Source organism: Ptychodera flava, chromosome 6 (genome assembly GCF_041260155.1).
Source record: "Ptychodera flava strain L36383 chromosome 6, AS_Pfla_20210202, whole genome shotgun sequence".
Classification (NCBI taxonomy): Eukaryota; Metazoa; Hemichordata; class Enteropneusta; family Ptychoderidae; genus Ptychodera; species Ptychodera flava.
In genome coordinates this window covers 19355003-19373919 of record NC_091933.1, presented here as the reverse complement: position 1 = coordinate 19373919, position 18917 = coordinate 19355003, and the positions used below count along the sequence as shown (strand labels likewise).

General features: G+C 36.4%; 1 protein-coding gene across 1 annotated transcript; it reads left to right on the top strand.

Moving 5' to 3' along the window:
• Positions 1-4403: 4403 nt before the first annotated feature.
• LOC139135062 (uncharacterized) lies at positions 4404-14446 on the top strand. The gene is made up of 2 exons (XM_070702256.1): positions 4404-4502; positions 11948-14446. The coding sequence occupies exon 2, from the start codon at positions 12009-12011 to the stop codon at positions 13500-13502; it is 1494 nt and encodes a 497-aa protein (XP_070558357.1). The 5' UTR covers positions 4404-4502; positions 11948-12008; the 3' UTR covers positions 13503-14446.
• Positions 14447-18917: the final 4471 nt, after the last annotated feature.

Sequence of the window (18917 nt, the reverse complement as noted above, 5' to 3'; positions counted from 1 at the left end):
AAAAAGTGCTCGTAGTACCTAATACTTGGTACGTAAATTGTCTTTGTTTCGACATGGAGGATTGTTAGATGCTTACTAGGGTTGAGCTTGTTTCTCTGATGATTATTACAGGAAAAATTGGACAGCATCACAAAAAAGAATTGTTTCCAATGAAAGTGCCCGTTTTTATCTCAAATTAACTTGCATAAGTGTTGATCTGTCACTGGCAACACCATGCAAGAGAGTTGCGATCATTCAACAATTTCATACAAACACAAAATACCTGCAGATAAAAAACACCAAAAAACAAAACACTTCCCCACCTGACAATTTGATTAACCAGCAGAGAAATACACCCACTGATCAAAATTATCTTTCTACTTTGCCGTCAAATACCGACTATATATATATATATATATATATATATATATATATATATATATATATATATATATATATATATATATATATATATATATATATATATATATATAAATATAGGACCTGACATGAACTTCATGTGTTTCAGTATGTTTTGCAGTTGTCTGTTAATTAACACTTTCTATCATTGTTGCCACAGGTTTCCAATTTCAATACAATTATTATGATAAACATTGCAAGCAATATTCATTGTGGATGGCTTCTATTGAAAATATCGATAAATATACAAATTAGTAATTAGCTGAAATGAAAATGCTAAATTTCTCTCACTGCTGTCATGTCATCGTATCATCACTTTATATAGCAAGTTTACCTGCCTATGGTCAAGTGCTTCAAGTTTTATATGTCAAATTGTGAAATTCATTAAGTAATTGATGTCAAAATTTTAAGATATATTAAATGTCTTTCATTTCTGCTGTATCATTGTAAAATCAATATACCTAGCAAGTTACTTTCAACTTTGGTCAAGTCCTTTCTGTGTAGTGTTCCTAGTTGGGAAAACTCATTACATGTATGTGGTAATCATTAATTTGCTTACATGAAAATGCAGGATGTCTCTCACTATCACTACACCATTTCATTAATGCACATAGTAACTTTCTTCAATTTTGGTTGAGTCCTTTCAGTTTATTATACCGAATTGGGAAGTTCGTTTAATATACAAATCAGTAAGCTGATGTTAAAATGCAAAACACAAGTTTCATAAACTTTTGTGGTGTCAATCCTTATAAATCAAGGAAGTTCATTAACTAGTAATTAGCTGATCTAAAAATGCTAATGTAGCAGATTTCGTCAACTTTTGCTCGGTAAATTCATAATCCTCGGTAAATATATATATATATATATATATATATATATATATATATATAATATATATATATACATATATACATATATATATATATATATATATATATATATATATAATATATTATATATATATATATATATATATATATATATATATATATATATATATATATATATATCCCTAACTAGGAAAGATCATTAAATACGTAAATTAGTAATTAGCTTGTGTAAAAATACTAAACAATTGACATTAAAATTAAATCGTAGAATATTGAACACACAGTAAGGTCCGTCAACTTTGATTTAGCCAAACCTGATAAATACCTGTACATAGGAAAGCTAGTTAAACATATATAGAAGAAATTAGCTGATATAGAAATGATATATAACTTTCATTTTAGTGTTACATCATGGTATATGAAGTGTAAATGGTAAGTTTGGTCACCTTAGGTTAAGCCAAGCCAGATATAATATTCCTAATTAACAAAGTTCATTAAATACACAAATGAGCAGTGCCTTCGTCATAAAACTTCTATTTGATGTTGAACTCTGCCAAACGCTCCCTTTAGTGACATCTGTTACAAGATTCGGAAGATATGACACTGTCCTGACTGTCATTCTGAAAATGTCTGATTTCTAAACAAATAGATATGCAAATTAGTATTAATTATGCAAGCCACACCCACCATCTCATTCTGAACAGAATCTGTGTACCAGATTTGATCCAAATCCGATCAGCTAGGCGTTCGTGAGATATCCGCGCCCACAAACTGACAGACACAGAGAGACATCATTGCCACATTAAATCACGTGTGTGAATACGTGTAAACACCACTTTCGTTTTCAATTAAAAGTCTTACAATATATGAGGCAGCCAAAACTAAATGAGCAAATATCACAACAGATGAATAAGTGTGAAACCCACAGACTGCTTTCCGCAAACGTTCATTACAACGCAGTTATTGTAGAATACTTCCAATTTTGTTGACTTTAACAGCAGTGTGTTGGTATGATTAACCGCTCCAAAAAGCACGAAAACTTTAACTTCACTATGTGTCTTGATACTGGCGACTTTCGGTTGATCACTGTCGCTAGGCAGAGCTTTGGTTTTCGCGTCAAGACCGTATTATAAGCAAAATAAAATCGATCAGTCTCAAACAAATCAAACATAACACCCTTAGAGATGTGTAAGCAAAATATCGCGGTATATATACCATTGCTTTTCATGAAGAATCCATATGATGAAGACAAAAGACGAATGGTCAACTTATGAGGTTTAGTGTCATAATAGAAGAGATGTAGTCCTACCAGGGTGTCACACAGAAATGGTCCTCATAACATACACCGTCGACGCCAAAATCTTTGATAAGCTTACGACGAACAAACAGGTAACCCTATAGCGTTGACTGTTTCTAAGGGAGCCGTTATTATTAATTGTGGACGAGATAACTCAAATTATATTTTAGGATTGTGAGATGCGTTTCACATTTTTAGATTATTATCGTGCCAGGCAAAACCTTGGTGTGAATTCCACATTATATCTTATCCGTTGATGAGGATTTGCTCTGCACTTTTATGATACACCGATGTAATTGGCTTCATGTTCATTATGTAGGGCCAGCAGCTTACACAACCACTACCTCTACGTCGCAAATACCGACACGTTTGTTTCATGTTGAACTCGGAACAAACAGTTCAGATTTATATCCCATTTCAAAATGCAATGGATGCACCATGCGTCAGCCACATGCATGCTTCTTTTGGCAAGGTTAAATTCTAATCCCGGGTGGTGACACTCTCAGAGAGCACGGGCATCCATGTTGGTTCCACAAAATTTCGGAAGATACCCCTAATCTGGGATTTTTCAACAAAAAAGACCCCCTCATTTTGAGAAATATGGGAGAAAATACCACCAAAAACCCTTACTTACAAAATCCTACCCCTAGCTTTTGCACAACCCATACATATACAGGCAATTCAAAATTGACTCCAGAGAAGTAGTGCATTGTTACATATCTAATAATATCACTTTTTAACTTGTTTAATATGTCGGAATAAATAATTTAAACACAAAAGCTGTCAAAATTTTGCTTTAATAAAAAGTAAATCACAATTGTTACATGGTATTTTGGGTAAAAATATTCAAAATTGTCAAAACAATTCATTTTAAAGTCGCCCTATTCCATGTACACAAATTTATTTTGCTAAAGTTGGTGTTTCTCAGAAAGAACAATATCTGAGCTTTCCAAAAATGTAAGGTGTTTGCTATTTCATGCTAGTTTACTTAATGTATAGGGGAGGATATAGTACCCCCTACCCCTACCCGTTTTTCGCCATTTTTCGCGGTACATGCAAATCAAAAACCAGCCCAGAGAAGTAGTGCATCCAAAAATATCCAATGTTAACATATTTTTCTAGTTCAGCTGATCCTAAAGAACAAAAAAACACCAATGTAGTAGGTTTATTGGAGGTGCATGATGGGCCCCTCCTGCCCACGGTGAAATACTTCTGAAACTTTAAAAACTTCTGAAACTTGAAAATTACGACTGCAACAGCAAAAAAACTATGTTTCAACAGAATCTAAAATCGTTCGGCGAAGTGAAGTGAAGTGTTTAATTTTGCAGAGTGGGTTGCTGAAGTGTTGCAAGATCATTTACATAATCTATGTATCTTATGAAATATACTATCATCGACTCTCCTTCATTAATATTTGGACAGTTTATCAGATATTTTGGGACAAAAATTACCATCTGCTGGACAATGTTGAGCTATTACTCTTTAATTTTTCACATACCATGGGTAAAATCGCACGCATACACTCATTTTATATAGAGAAAGAAGGTTATTCAGATTTATTGCGTTGGTCGGGGGGCGGCGTACTAAAAATTTCCGAGTGATTGGACGAATTCGTCCAATACCATAATTAAGACAGCTGCCTAAATTCTGTGCTTGCAATACCTGGAACGTTCATCGCTTAATATCTTTTTGAATCCGTTGTCATCTTGACCTCGTTGTCATACAAAAGCCTCCGAGTGAATCTATTTTTATCCGGGGATTTCCATAGTGGAATCGCGCGATGTTGACTCACACGCGTATTGCATCAGAAAAAATCTCTAAAAATGGGGAAGGGACATTCCCTGACAGAATGTATTTTTTTACATTCAGCTTGCGCAGTGTATCATAGCAAGTCAGGTATTGACGTTATCACAAGTGTTTTAAGTCTCCGTAAAATATTTCATATTTGACATTTGTGTCTGGACTGTCTTATCAAGGTAAGTGTTGGCAGCCAATACGTTCCGTGGACGATCATTTTGACGTGTGGACATTGAAAAATGAGTCTAAAATTTATGGCGCGGAAGAAAATGCAACCGGTTTCGTTATCCGGGTTCATATATCGCTTGACGTGCCGATAGACTCTGTTGTTCTTGAGAAAAGCAATTACACGAACTTCTCGTGCATGTGCTTGAAAACGAATATTTATTCGGTACCGGGAATTGCGAAAATGGTTGAGCATAGTTATTTTTCAAAACTTATAGCCGATGTTCCTTTTCGTGCAGGTCAACTTTTCATTTGGTACGTTCACGTGACCTACCTAAGGCGAGAAGAATCAAAGACTCGAATTTCTTTTCATAGAATCTTGAACTTCATAGAATCGCATTTTTAATAACCATGTACAATTCACGATGAACGCGTGACGCTGCAAGGCAGTCGACTCAGCTCAGATGTCTCTGGCATAAGGCTGCGTTCACAAACACCTCTGTGGGGGGATTCCAAAAAAGTTCCCAGATTTTTTTCAAATACCCCCCAAACAAACCCGCAATGTGTTCAAGTCCCCTTTTGACTTACTTTGATTTTGAAGTCCCCCTCAAGGGAAGGCAAAAAGTGGCCGATATAGTGCTTCGTCCAAAAATATCAAATCATAATACACGGGAGTCTATTGGGCAAACTATTAAAATTTTTCACATAAAAACAAGCTATATCTCTACATTTATATGTGTGTGATAATTCATGTAAATGTACATTGCTTGAAGTGGCAGGTAAAAAGTGCATGTGTGTACAAATAATTTGATTTTTAGATTTCATCGATAATATTCACTGTACATGATAGTCTATGAGAAAACTATGAACGCGTATTTTCCAATATAAAACTAGCAATATCTGTTCATCTATAGACATTTGATAACTGATAGAAATGTACTTAATTAGCAAGTGCACATGTGTACAAGAAATTTGATTTTGGAATTTCGCCGAAAATGTTGATCTACTATACATTGGAGTATATGAAAAAACTGTGAATAATCTTTTTCCAATTAAAAACCTGCAATATTTGGGCATATATGGATCCTGAACAATTGACATAATTGTACTTGCTTAGAAGAGGGTGGTTACATGTACATATGTGTACAAGAAGTTTGATTTTGGAATTTCGCCAAAAATGTTGATCCACTCTACATTGTAGTCTATGATGAAACTATGGATAATTTTTTAAAGTACAAAACTTGGTAAATCTGTGTAATTATGTAGGCTTGATTATTGATATCACTGTACTTGATTAGACCAGGGTAGTTACAAGTCCATGTGTGTGCAAGAAATTTGATTTTTGAATTTCACCGAAATGTTGATCCATTGTGGACGATGAGGAAACTATGAATAATTCTTTTAAAATACAAAACTATTTAAATCTGTGTATTTATGTACTTTCGATTATTGATATTAATGTACTTGTTAGACTAAGGTGGATACAATTGCATGTGTGCGAAAGAAATTTGATTTTGTAATTTCACTTAAAATGTTGATTCACTATGCATTGTAGGCTTATAAGGAAACTACAACTAACGCATGTTATCAGCTCCCAAATTGTTATTCAAAGGTTGACTTGAAGCTTCCAGTTGTTATTGATGATACCATGCACTATTTTAAATAGTTTGTATTCTGTCAAAGTCCTCAAAAAATAAAATGCACACACGGTGACATGAACGTTTTACACTGACCTGTACCCAATGTATTGTCAATGGGAGAATGATATCAAATAAGTCATCTCCCAAATTGTTATTGAAAGGTTAAGTTGAAAGTTTTAGTCATTAAACAGGCCAGTTTTACACAACAGAGGGGTTGGGTAAGTAGAAATCATGACAGCCTAAACCTTTTGCCTCAATGTGGCTGCTTGGATGATCAAATTGTTTAATATACCCTAAAACTTGCGGCCGAATGGCGCGCCGAAAATGGAAATGGCAGGAAATGAAAGTGCCAGAAGGTATTTGAAAAGGAATTTGATATTCAATAAATTTTCAAGTCCCCCGTTTGCAACGTCAGTTTTTTCAGATCCCCCTGGCGTGTTGTAATTTTTTTCAAGTCCCGCCCACTTCCAGAGGTGTTTGTGAATGCAGCCTAAGGAGCCCATTCATTTTAAAGCCTCATGGTAACAACATATGAATAGCTATTAATATTATATAGGGCTCAGCCCTTGGTGTCGCGCCAGGGGTTAAGATTGGCAATGTTATTTGTATAGATTTTCTGTAGCGTGTAAAATTTTGGACAAAAATTGGCAATTTTTACAATGATAACAGCCTATGGCGTTAAACAAGGGACGTATTATGCAATAATTATCATTGCAATGGTAACCGCACTGCCCACCTTCCACTTGCAAGCTGAAAACTATAGTGTTCCGTCTAAAACCTTGCAATTTTTGAATCTAATTATTGACACAGGGGGCGCTCTTCTATAATTCAATCCCAGCATTCTTTGCGTATGCCCCCGTTCATATGCACGACAGTTTTCTCCGTTATCTATATCAACGATACTTTGTATCAGCGACAAGGTGTATAATAACATTTACTGGCTATAAAAGAGGTATATTTTATAAAAGGCATGTTATTTCATAGTAATTTGTTTCGTATTTGTTTATTTACGAGTAAAAAAAAACATGGCGGCGCCCATCATGAGAAAGAAGGGTACACTTCCGGTTACTCGCATAGTATATTATGAATAAGCGCATGCGTAGTCAGTAAGCCGCTGGCGCGACTATAATGCCAGATCTGAAACGACCACGGATGTATGACTCAGAGAAAACATGATCGGTTGAAAAAGGAACGCATAATACTCTTGCCTGATAAACTTTATTCCGTCACTCTGAGCAGCATAGCAACCGCTGGAAGAACGATTAGCAAATGCCAGTGCATGGTACAATGGATATAAAGGGCGATGTTGTTTGAGCAAACACTATAGGTGAAAATATTTCTATTGTGAGACAAGCTACATACAGAGCAAGGCACGCACAGTTAGGTGGATGAATGTGAACCACTACTTAAAAGGTGAAAAGTTTTAACTTAGTTGAGGGGTATTCATGTTTCTGGTGACCTACTTGCTATAGTTCAGACACGATGCTGACTCTTTTTATTAGTTTTAGTTTTTGAGTCACCGACAGAAAGTGACCAGGTTTCGTCTATAAAACATAATTATGTTTAATTTTTTGAAATGAAAGTGTCACTATAATATTCCGTAGTACCTTAACATGCGTTAAATTCAGTAAGCTTCACTGTTCAAAACTCTTTTCTGATTCTCGTTATCGTTTTAGTGTTGAGATGAAAAAACCTCTTTCTTTAATAGGAGGATAGAATATAAATCAGTTCTATCGTGTTCTTTTATTTGCAATTTTTATTTATCTGTTTCTTTAATGTACTCATTTTATTTTTTCACGTAATTTATTTCTTTTTTCTTTTCCATTTGTTGTTTGTGTACTTATTTAGCCGTATTGACATATGTCAGCATTGCACAAATTAATCGGTGATTTGCATATTTGATGAATTTTTATAATTAGGGTGATGTCTAGGTGATGAACTGTGATACATGTGATACAGGTGATAATCTGTCAGTAACACGATTGAAACTAATTTGGGATAATTGGATCTTCATATTTTTCAAATTTCTCAAAAGTGTTAGGAGCTCTATAGCTGAATGTTGCAATATTACAAATTACTCATAAAAACAAGTGTGCACTTTAAAAAAAGGAGATGAGCTTAATTTTGCGGATTAAATCGACATTAATTCACTATCAAATTATTCCAAATTAGTTCCAATCGTGTTCATTGTTATAATTGAATGAAAAATGATTTGCAACATCCTGTTGATAATTTACTACTTGAGTCATTTTTGTAATTAGGGTGGCAGCCCAGACTGGTTTGACGTTTTCACGACCATGGGGCTCATTCTCGGGCATTAAGCCTCATCTGTATTGCAGTAATTTTAATCACAGAGCCAGTTAATGAACAGGACTCTATCTTCGCTCTCCGAGGACCTGTAATCAAATTACCAATTAACAAGTGGGGACTGTATCATCAACGCTGACTTGTTTTGTAGAAAACATTGGCCAAGTGCTTCCTAAAACAATGCAGATCTTTTTAAAAATACACCGTTACTAAAAACTTCAAAACTTCAAGATTTTTTCAAATGACCTTCCTTACAAAACTCAAAAGGTGTTAATGATCAGATTTCCCCTTCTGACTTGCTATAATTTTGAAATTACCCCTCAAAGGGGTTGGACAGAAATTACTGGTGGATCGCAATATTTTTGCGCAAGCGTGTGTGTACAAAATTTTGATATTTGGATTTAATTAAAAATCAGCTGTTGAAAATGTTGATTCACCATACATGGTACACATACATTTTCTCATACATGTATAAGAAATCTATGTAATACTTTTTCAATGCAAAACTATATCTGTGCATTTATAGATATTTGATAATTTACATAAATGTACTTAAATGAAATAGGGCTGTTACAACTGGTATGCGGACAAAAAGTTTGACCTCAGAATTTCACCAAAAATGTTCATCCACTTTACATGGGAGTCAATGATAAAATTGTGAATGATGTTTTTTCCAATGAAAAAGTTGGTATACTTGTGCATATACAGATGTTCAATAATTAACATTATTTTACTTGATTACAATATGATGGTTAAAGGTGCATATTATGTGTACAGGAAATCTGATTATGGAACTTCACTGAAAATGTTAATCTACTATATATGGGAGTCTATGAGGAAAGTATGAATAATTTTTTCCAATACAAAAATAGGTAAACCCATGTATTTATGTACTCTCGATTATTGATATCAATGTACTTGATTGGATTAGGGTGGTAACAAATGGATGTGTTCGCCAGAAATTGGATTTTGGAATTATACCAAAATGTAGATTCACTGTACATGGGAGTCTATGAGGAAAATATGAATAATTTTTCCAATACAAAACTATCAAAATCTGTGTATTTATAGACATTTGATAATTCATTTTAAAGTACTTAGTTAGCCTAGGATGGTTAAAGGTTGATATGTGTGCAAGAAATTGGATTTTGGAATTTCACCGAAATGTTGATTCACTATACATTGGAGTCTATGAGAAAACTAAGAATAATTTTTTTTAAATGCTTAACTAAATTAATTTGTGCTTTTATAGGTGTTTGATAATTGATACAAATGTACTTGATTCAAATAGGGTATTTAAAAGTTCAGATGTGGACAACAATTATGATATTGGAATTTTACCTAAAAGTATTATTTAACTTTTCATGGTACTAGTAGTCTCAGTACAGGTAACTGTTAAATAATTTCCCTGACAAAACTTGCTATATCTCTAATATGTAAGTAATAGGAATTGTTCATCGCCCTCAGTGCAGTGAGCTTGATTTACAATAAGACAAGCCTCAGAGTTGTGAAGTCAAGATGTTCATGTGACAGATAATTATACTTTTGTTCAGATTTACAGGTGAATAACTTCAGAGAATGAAATCATGCAACGAATCAAAATTTATCTCCCAGAATATTTCTGAACACTGAAACTGCTTTTTGACGGAACGGATACTTATGAAAATTAAGTGACCCTCCCCTCTGAGCTGTTTGAAAAATACATGAACCCCTTTGCAGTTTTCAAATTTAAGGTGACCCCCCTGGATTTTGCCGGCCCACCCCCGGCCGTAATAACTGAACGCTCCCTTACTCATATAAGAAGAGTGGCAATGAAAATATTATTTTTACCACCAGATGCATATATAAACATTTAATAATAATTAATATGATGTTATGAACACGCAAACGTTGAAAACGACTGTCGTAAAAAAATCTTGTCATAGTGTTCAAAAGTGAGTACTCATATTCATAGTACATTCGGCATCATTCACATAACGCCGTATCGTATCCATGTAAATGTAGCGACATTCGAAAGACTACACGTACCTCTGTGAACAACATGCAAATTGAATGTACGCAATTCATGTTCCTGTCATTTATTTCATTTTCTCCGTAAATAATTTGTAAAGAATGATGGATCGAACTCCTTACATTACTGATAGAGACCTACACGCCATACATGCAAAAAGTCTCTGCTGAACTGTTGTAAAGTTTAAAATGGTGCCTGTGTGAATAAGCAGGGATATCTGGTTCAAGACAACTGTTAGCGACGGATGCTGCATAAGCAGAGTTGATAAAAATCTGCCTTTCGGAGTCAAGTACACATTTTCTGCATGCTATTTTAAAGGGAGGGGTCGTCCCTTCTGTGGCTGCGCGACTTTCTTGTTGATAAACATTGCCTCTTTTCAGATATTGGCGATGAATGTCGAGCGAATGTGAAGCAAAATCAGCATTTGATGCATGTTCATAGTTCACCAGTTTTGTAGCTTCCAATCACTGCAAGAGTTTTCTAAATAAACTTTGGTTGTGTCCCTTCGTTTACATGAAGCTGATTTGGTGCCGAGTTTCGGTATAGTCGCCATTAACACAATTGGAACTAATTTTGGATAATTGGATGGTGAAGTAATGTCTGTTTAATCTACAAAAGTAAGCTCATCTGCTTTTCTTTTTAAGTTACACACTTGTTTTTACGAGTAATTTGTAATACGCAACATTCAGCTATAGGTCACCTAACACTTTTGAGAAATTTGAAAAATATGAAGATCCAATTATCCCAAATTAGTTCCAATCGTGTTCATTTTAAAAATTTGGATATGCACCAGCGATGTTGGGATATATGCTGTGTACAGCACCAGACTCGTTGCCTGGGTCTTTTATAGTGGTCAAACCTTCCAGCATTCAAAAAAAATGCACTGTAGTTCTGTGTGCTCATAGATTAGAGATACTGTGAAATTATCTTTACAGGACAAACTGCCACACTCCGAACTCAAACCTATCGCGTGGTCAAACGAACATATTCCAAACAGTTATTCTTTTATACTGTAGGTTAGTTAGTGTCTTTGATTTACTCTTCACTAAGAGAAATGCCATCGAAACACCCAAAAGTTACAAACTTGGGATTTCGGCAATCTTTCTCTTTATTCCGGCGTGAAAATCTTTTAGATGGTGGAAGAATTTTCAATCTTTGTGAACATTTTCGATGGACTAAATCTCTAGCGCTTCCTGTTTTCGTCCAGAATTTAAGATTTATTGAACATAAGATCCACCTTTTTGATAAGCATACTTTTAAGATCTTTTTTTTTCACTAAGTGCGCCCAATTCACCTCAATATTTGAATTTGTCCCTCACGCCACATAGGCGACCATCTTGCGGTTCTATGAAGGTAAAAATGCCGCGTTATCGCTCGTCCTGTAATCTTTAATTGGCTCTGCAGCTCACTGCCCTGAGGCAACTGTAAAGATATGATATTATTTTGAGACTTCTTGTATGAAAGTCATCATGTTCATTGTGGGTTTATCTTTTTCCCCCAGAGTATTTTGAGAAGACATATGGAAAACTTTAACCATTCATAAGCTTCATTGCCGTGGAAATATGGATGTATCTACGGATGCGGGACTCTCAGAAAAGTTTCATGGAAGCGCGGACAGTGGTTTCCCGCCACCGGATGGAATTGTAGAAGATCCAGGCAAAGCTGAACATGAGCAGGCACCTTTGATTGAAGCAGAACGACCTCCGGATCCCATTGGTCCAGAATTTGACATAAATGACGAAATGAACTATCACCATTGGCTTAGGAGAATGCTGAAGTTCCTTGGCTATCACCCTGGACTTCGATGTGTCTACACGTCCACCTGTCACATTTTGATCAACGTGATATTGTGTTTACCTGCAATCGCTTCTTACCTATACTCCCACGTCAGCAACAATCTCCTCGCACAACAGACAACAAGAAAGACGTACGAAAACGACGGCACGCTGATCGCATTGGTACTTGTGTCACTCATCCACGCAGCACCACTCGTCTCTTATTGTCTCGCCCTGTACATGATTGACCGCAAGCAACTTCTGAAGGTTGTTTGCGCCATAGTTAAAGACAGTGTAAGAGCAGACGATGATTTGAACGACGAACAGACAATTAGAAGTGAGTGTGGTAAATACACCAACAACTTGTTGAAGCGTGTCTTTCCATGGGCAACTTTGTACTTCTTAATATATGTCGCACTGGTGGTATTGGACACAATGACAGAGCCGACATCGGGTCCAGAAAACCCTCTTTCATTCCTGTACGGCATCGGTGGTCGCAAACGCATACATGATGGCAACGCAATAGCACGAATCCTTTATATCATTATGGATTGTTATCCATTCCTTCTGATGACAATCGTTTCGCTCCTCTTCTACGCGTTTCTTCATTCATACGAGTTTAGACTCAGCAAATTTCCGAAAAGGATGAAGGGCCTGAGACCTGAACAAGTCACGCGAGAATTTCATATGATCACGCGAGATAAAAACCGGATCGTGCTTTTCAAATCTGTATCGCAATTCCTTTTCTTAAGTCTGAGCACCGGTGTAGCGCTCCCAGCTGTTTATGCACACTATCATTTCGCTTTAAAGACAAGCTCGTCCAGAGAATGGATGATCACGGTTGCTATGATTGTAAAGGTTACAGTGGGATTTTTGTCGCCATGGATTTTTATCCTCAGCGCCTGTCTCCACATATCCGACACTTACAAGGCAATAGCTGAAGAGGCTCGCCGCATTCAAGTCACCTTTGAGTCACAAGATGAGAAGGAGGAAGAGCGCCACCAAGCTAGATGGGGCATTGTTACCGATTACCTGACCGGTGGTCCGTACACAGGTTTCCATCTTAACTGGCTGGATATGGTCGTGAGTCGGTCCCAGGCACTTCTCTTCTTACAGGGTTGTTTTGCGGCACTTCTATGGGCAGCATTTAGTAGCCTGAACGACTACCGAGTTCGTCAAATTATGATGTCTGAATTGACGGCAATTTGTAACAACAGCAAAGCCGTAACGATAGCGCCACCTGAAGAAGCGGGAACTGCGGTGTTCAATGCCACCTACTAACCTCCATTGGCCATGGACTTTTCGTGACGTTATCAATTTCATCCGCCACGACAGCCGTCATTTCTGCTCTGACATCGAGACTCAAAGAACACTGAGAAGGATTTCGCGGTCGTGTTTCGTAAAAGTAGAAGAATGTCGAACATCTCAGTGGCAGGGTTTGACGTCAGTCAATAGGTAACGACACTTGTTGTAGCCGGCGAGCGGATGAATGACCTGCTGTATACTTAAAAAGGCACACTCTTCGTGTTCGTCGAGTTACCAGCCGGACGAATTTGCTTTCTTTGAAATCTGTTTCTAAGAGAGCACTGTGTAGCTTTCCATATTACGAACACCTAGTCTGGTAGAAAGCTAATAAACTTCGTTCTCAGTCAGATACTCATACATACAGCGACCTCCTAAGAGATGGCGAAGAATACAAGAAGTGTCCGTTTTCGATGATAAACTTGGAATAATAGTTAGTGAGTAGTAAACTACTTTACAATAAGATAATTAGGATACACAGATGAAAACCTTTCAAAATTGATACAGTTATGTATGTAATCAAAATGAGCAATTGTTCGCAGATTTATATAGGAAGACGTATATACAATTAACTTTCCTTTATTTAAAAATTCAGCCGAAAAGCTAAACAAGACTTTAAATACCTTAAATCCGTTTTGGTAAGAACAATTCAATCTCTCAATTCTGTACAGTACAAAGTAATAATATCCGTTACTTAGGTTTCATGCATCCTGCAATCCTGCAGACGGAAGTAGATTTTCCTTAGATCTTCACTTTCATTTATATAGCTGGGACGTACCATTCTACCATGGATTTAGGTCGTGTCGAAAAATGCTATTTATTTTGGTGGCGAAATTTTGAAACCAGCCCGGAGCTTAGGTAACAGATATTATTACATGTACTTTTTACTTGAAGTAATTCCTATTATAGCGCTCTGCTTTAAGCCTCGAGCAATGTAATTTCCCAAGAAGACATCTGTATACTTAACTTTTATGTGTCCGCGTCCGTGTATTTTGTGTCTGTATGTCACCAACCGGAATTGTTGTAAATGGTATGAATATAAGATGAAAAATGAAAAGCGCACGGAAATAACGTTTTCCATTTGCTGACTTAAAAATTGAAGCAGCTGTCCTTTGAGGGTGCTGTCATGTCTTGATTTTGACCTGTAATGAACCGACTCAATAGCACTGTCCAGGAGGAAGGTATGGGTGTGTGTGTATGTGTGTGTGTGTGTGTGTATATATATATATATATATATATATATATATATATATATATATATATATATATATATATATATATATATATATATATACATTGACAATCAGGCTGCATCGTACACGATTGTCGTTTTAACCCAATGAGTAGCGATATTTCCTCTTTTGAAATTTTCCGAAATTAACACATTAATTCATTGAGTGACGCTACCATTTTTTTTTCAAGTTACCCTCCGCATACTCTCTTAGAAGACCAGGTGCCAATTGCTGTAATTGTTTTTGTTGCGAAAGCCCAAATAGACATTATTATTGTTTTGTTACATATGTTTTCAGTAAAAAACAGTCACATATATATTTCATCCTTCGGAATGTAATCTATTTACCTAGATGTAATCTCGCGGGTTTCTCAACAGAGTTTACGTATCCGTAATTCCAATGTTCAAGATCAGTTATTTCTGATTCAAACAGTTCATACATATGATATCGGGTATAGTACTTTTAAAGTTTGTAGTTATGAACACAAACAGTATCACACTAACTTAAACAGTGGTTTGTTTGCTCTTTAATGAAAACTCTTTATCACACTGACAGCTTCAAGACTATTAAGGGGACAAATAAAGCGATAACTTTTGGTATTATTCCAAAAGGCGAGCACATTTTTCTTCCTCTTCGTTCTTCTTTTTGTCCTCCCTTCAGCGTATGGAAACTCAAACTATTACCTTTGTTGCACACGTAATGCATTTTCGCAATATACAATGTTATCGCTGAAAATGGGCTCTAGCCTAAACCAAAATGTCAGCTTTCAACTATAACAGTAGGCATGCGCACACAGTACAACGATGTTTACAAGTTGAACTTGACATCAGGCATTTCGACATGAATTTATTAGTAAAGAAGTAATGCATTGAATTGACAAAAAGTGATAAAAATAATAGAAAACACATAAATAGTTACAGATTTAAAACGAATGTGTAATAAATCGATCTCAAAATATCCTGAGTTTTCCAAGAGTGTTCTGTGAATGAGACCCATTAAAGACTTAAAAGGTGTATAACACTGTCATAAGTGTCGAGAGTGGCATGTAAATTCAAACGTTTTACCATCATTTTAGATTTCCCGCCATTTTCAAAAACCAATCAATTGACAAAGAAAATAAAGATTACGACATTATACTGTCGGCCTTCGTAATGGCATCATGCTTGTTTCTTGGATGATTACAATGTGTATGTGCACGAAATACTGCATTGTTTGTACTATTCTTTGGGGTGTCTTTTTCTTGGTGCGGCACCCGTTTATTGTTTAACTTTTTAAACTCGTGGTCCAAACCAGTCAGCAGTGATACTTCTATATATGTTCTTCAGTCAGCATATTTATAGGAACCAACGTTGGTTTGAAAATAAAATCATGAAAAAAATTCATGTAATTGGCAGCTATTGGGGCTTTAACATCTCGTACAGTCGAGAGAAGTGACGGGCATGGTATGCGACTTTCATAAAAACTAAGGTAGAATGCGCCTTGGGGACAGATATTCGGACTCTCAGTCTTTTACAATACACTTTTAGGCTAGCACCTGTGGGAGCTCATTTTGAAGCTCATGGAGTAAAAACAGTTTTTCACCGGCTTATTTTTTGTGAAAATCGAAAATTTATTTTTCTTAATAGAGTTAACACAGGAAAGGCGGCCATTTTGAATTTCAGGTGTCGTTAATATTAGGTAATTTGTTGCTCTGGTACCAAATTTTGCCAGATGAGCCCTGATTTTAATTTTTGACTTTGACCTCATTTACTTGACCATTAATATGCCGGAAAGGCTCATTTCTGTCGAATAGGATTGGTTCCTTAGTTTTTCATCACCATAATCCAGAAATGCTTCAGTATGTTAGATTGTTGCATTTCGAAAGATGCACACATATGGAAGCACATTCATCGTTTGTCGCTTTCTTGTTAACATGTCTGAACAACAAGAAAAAACACAACCAAACTAACAAATATATTGGAATGCTTCTTGCACAACACTCCACTTGAACTGCTGATTAAAGTTCATATTTGACAATTTTTATCAATGATACCATCAAATCAACGTGAACTTGCCGGAAATTTTCGGAATTTTTCGTAATTTCCGTAGTTATCTGACAGTTTCTCGGGTTTAAAATGTACTCTTTATAGTCACCTCTGTAGAGTTCACACTGTCAACGAAGATTTATTTTCTTTCTCCATTTATGAAGTTCCCGGCGGGGCAATTCAGAGCAACGGACGCCATCTTTTTATAGCGCCCTCTGAGTCTCATAAAGGGTAACTTTATGAAACAAACCTCAGCTGACACAGTGTTACATACAGGGAAGATCGACGGGCAAGTTTGGTGGTTGCGCCCTACATTCCGATCAATCCAACGAATTTTCTTAGTAAAGTAGGTCGAGGTTCCACTGCGGACACGATTACCTTATTTCGGGACATAATAACACCAGCAAGTCGTTTGACGTTGAAAGGAAATAAACAACAAACAAACGAACAAACTACAAACGAAGAGACTGATAGACGGACAATAATATAATAAATAATTAAATACATAAATAAGAAATTGCATCTATTGTTATTCTTCAATGATTATTTAGTAAACCAAAGTTACAAAAAACGTCTAATGCACACGTCCCGATTACTAATCCTAGCTAAAGCTCATTTGTCAAGCGGTGTAAGCCACCTACAGACAGTGTATTAGGGGTCGTTGTCCATTCATTACATAAGGAATAGATTTCGGCAAATGCCTGTGCTGGCTTGAGTATTTAACTTCAAGTTGATGTACTACTGTCCTCGTCGTTGAGTTTTGAAGGAAACAAATGCTATTTCAGTATTCTTGTCATACCAAATCTCGGTTGTGACGGTACTGTCTAGTGCAGCTGACAAACAGGACATGACTTCTTAGGATCGCTCGTGGCAGTCTCCAATTCCCAACTCGGTCTGACAATATATGAAGCTGTCCTCACCTTCTTCCTAAAATAAACTTGAAGATTGATGACTCGAGACACCTGTGACCGCAAATCGCATTCTTCAGGGATGTGTGTGACGTCATGCCAGTGTAAGGGAATGGGACCTTTGTCTGGTTTACTTTCGAACTTAAGAAGAAAAACATATTACGGGCCGAGAGCTGAGGCTCATTGATTCAAATCTTAACACTCATAACCAGTGATCTAGTAGACCAATGTACAACAGTGTAAAAACGCCAGCACACAACACGACACGGAGAGTATGCCCAGAATGGCCAGAATTGGCAATATCCATCAAGAGTATGGCCAGAATTGGCAATATCCATCAAGTTGCACAGAGCGATAAAGTTTATTTGGCATGGAAAACGGCCAAACTACCCAAATAAAGATTTGAATGTGATAACTTGCTGAATCTCCCCTCATCGGATTTTGCGCGAACGTTATGAGTATCTGCGGATTACTGACAGGTTTCCCCTACCTTGGAACACATACACTGACATTTTCGACATGGATCTTGTCCGACTTTCGAATTGTCAGGGGGTAAACTTATGTATGGCCAATCTATTTTCTATCGAGAATTACGTAGCGCGACCTATCGCCATGCCGACAATCTTTACGTTGTCCCGATGACGGGAGTTAACAGACGCTCTTCACCGCCATCTTGAATATTTTTATATCTTCTTTCAAAATTTTACCATTGTTCATTCTATTTTTCTTCATTTTCATTCCATAAGGTCTGATATCTCTGACTCATTAGTATTCAGGGCCTTGAATGTAATAAAAAATGCTTTGATTGATGGCCATATTTCGTTATGTCACTATCTCCAGCGAGCGATGATATTCTCCGGCACTGCAGGTATTACAGCAAATTCTTGCGAACGTGTTTTTATGTTTTATCGTTATCAAATTGAATATCTTTTGGGGAAAAAAATTCGCCTTATAACTTCATATAAAACATAGTAATAACGTTACGGTATCACGACAGTATGGCGACGTGACCAGAATCTTGCTACATCGGACCTACTTTACTCACATTTCCTTGTCGAGTTTTGCAACTTATTATTCCATCGTTCAGTGTTTGTTTTTTTTGCTGTAATATAATAAGCCTGGGAAAAACTGACCACCGCGTGACTGACGATGCCAGAAGCGTTATACGGTATTGATCTGTACCAAACGATTGCCTAAAATGTCGACTTACTGATGTTATATGTCTGAGTG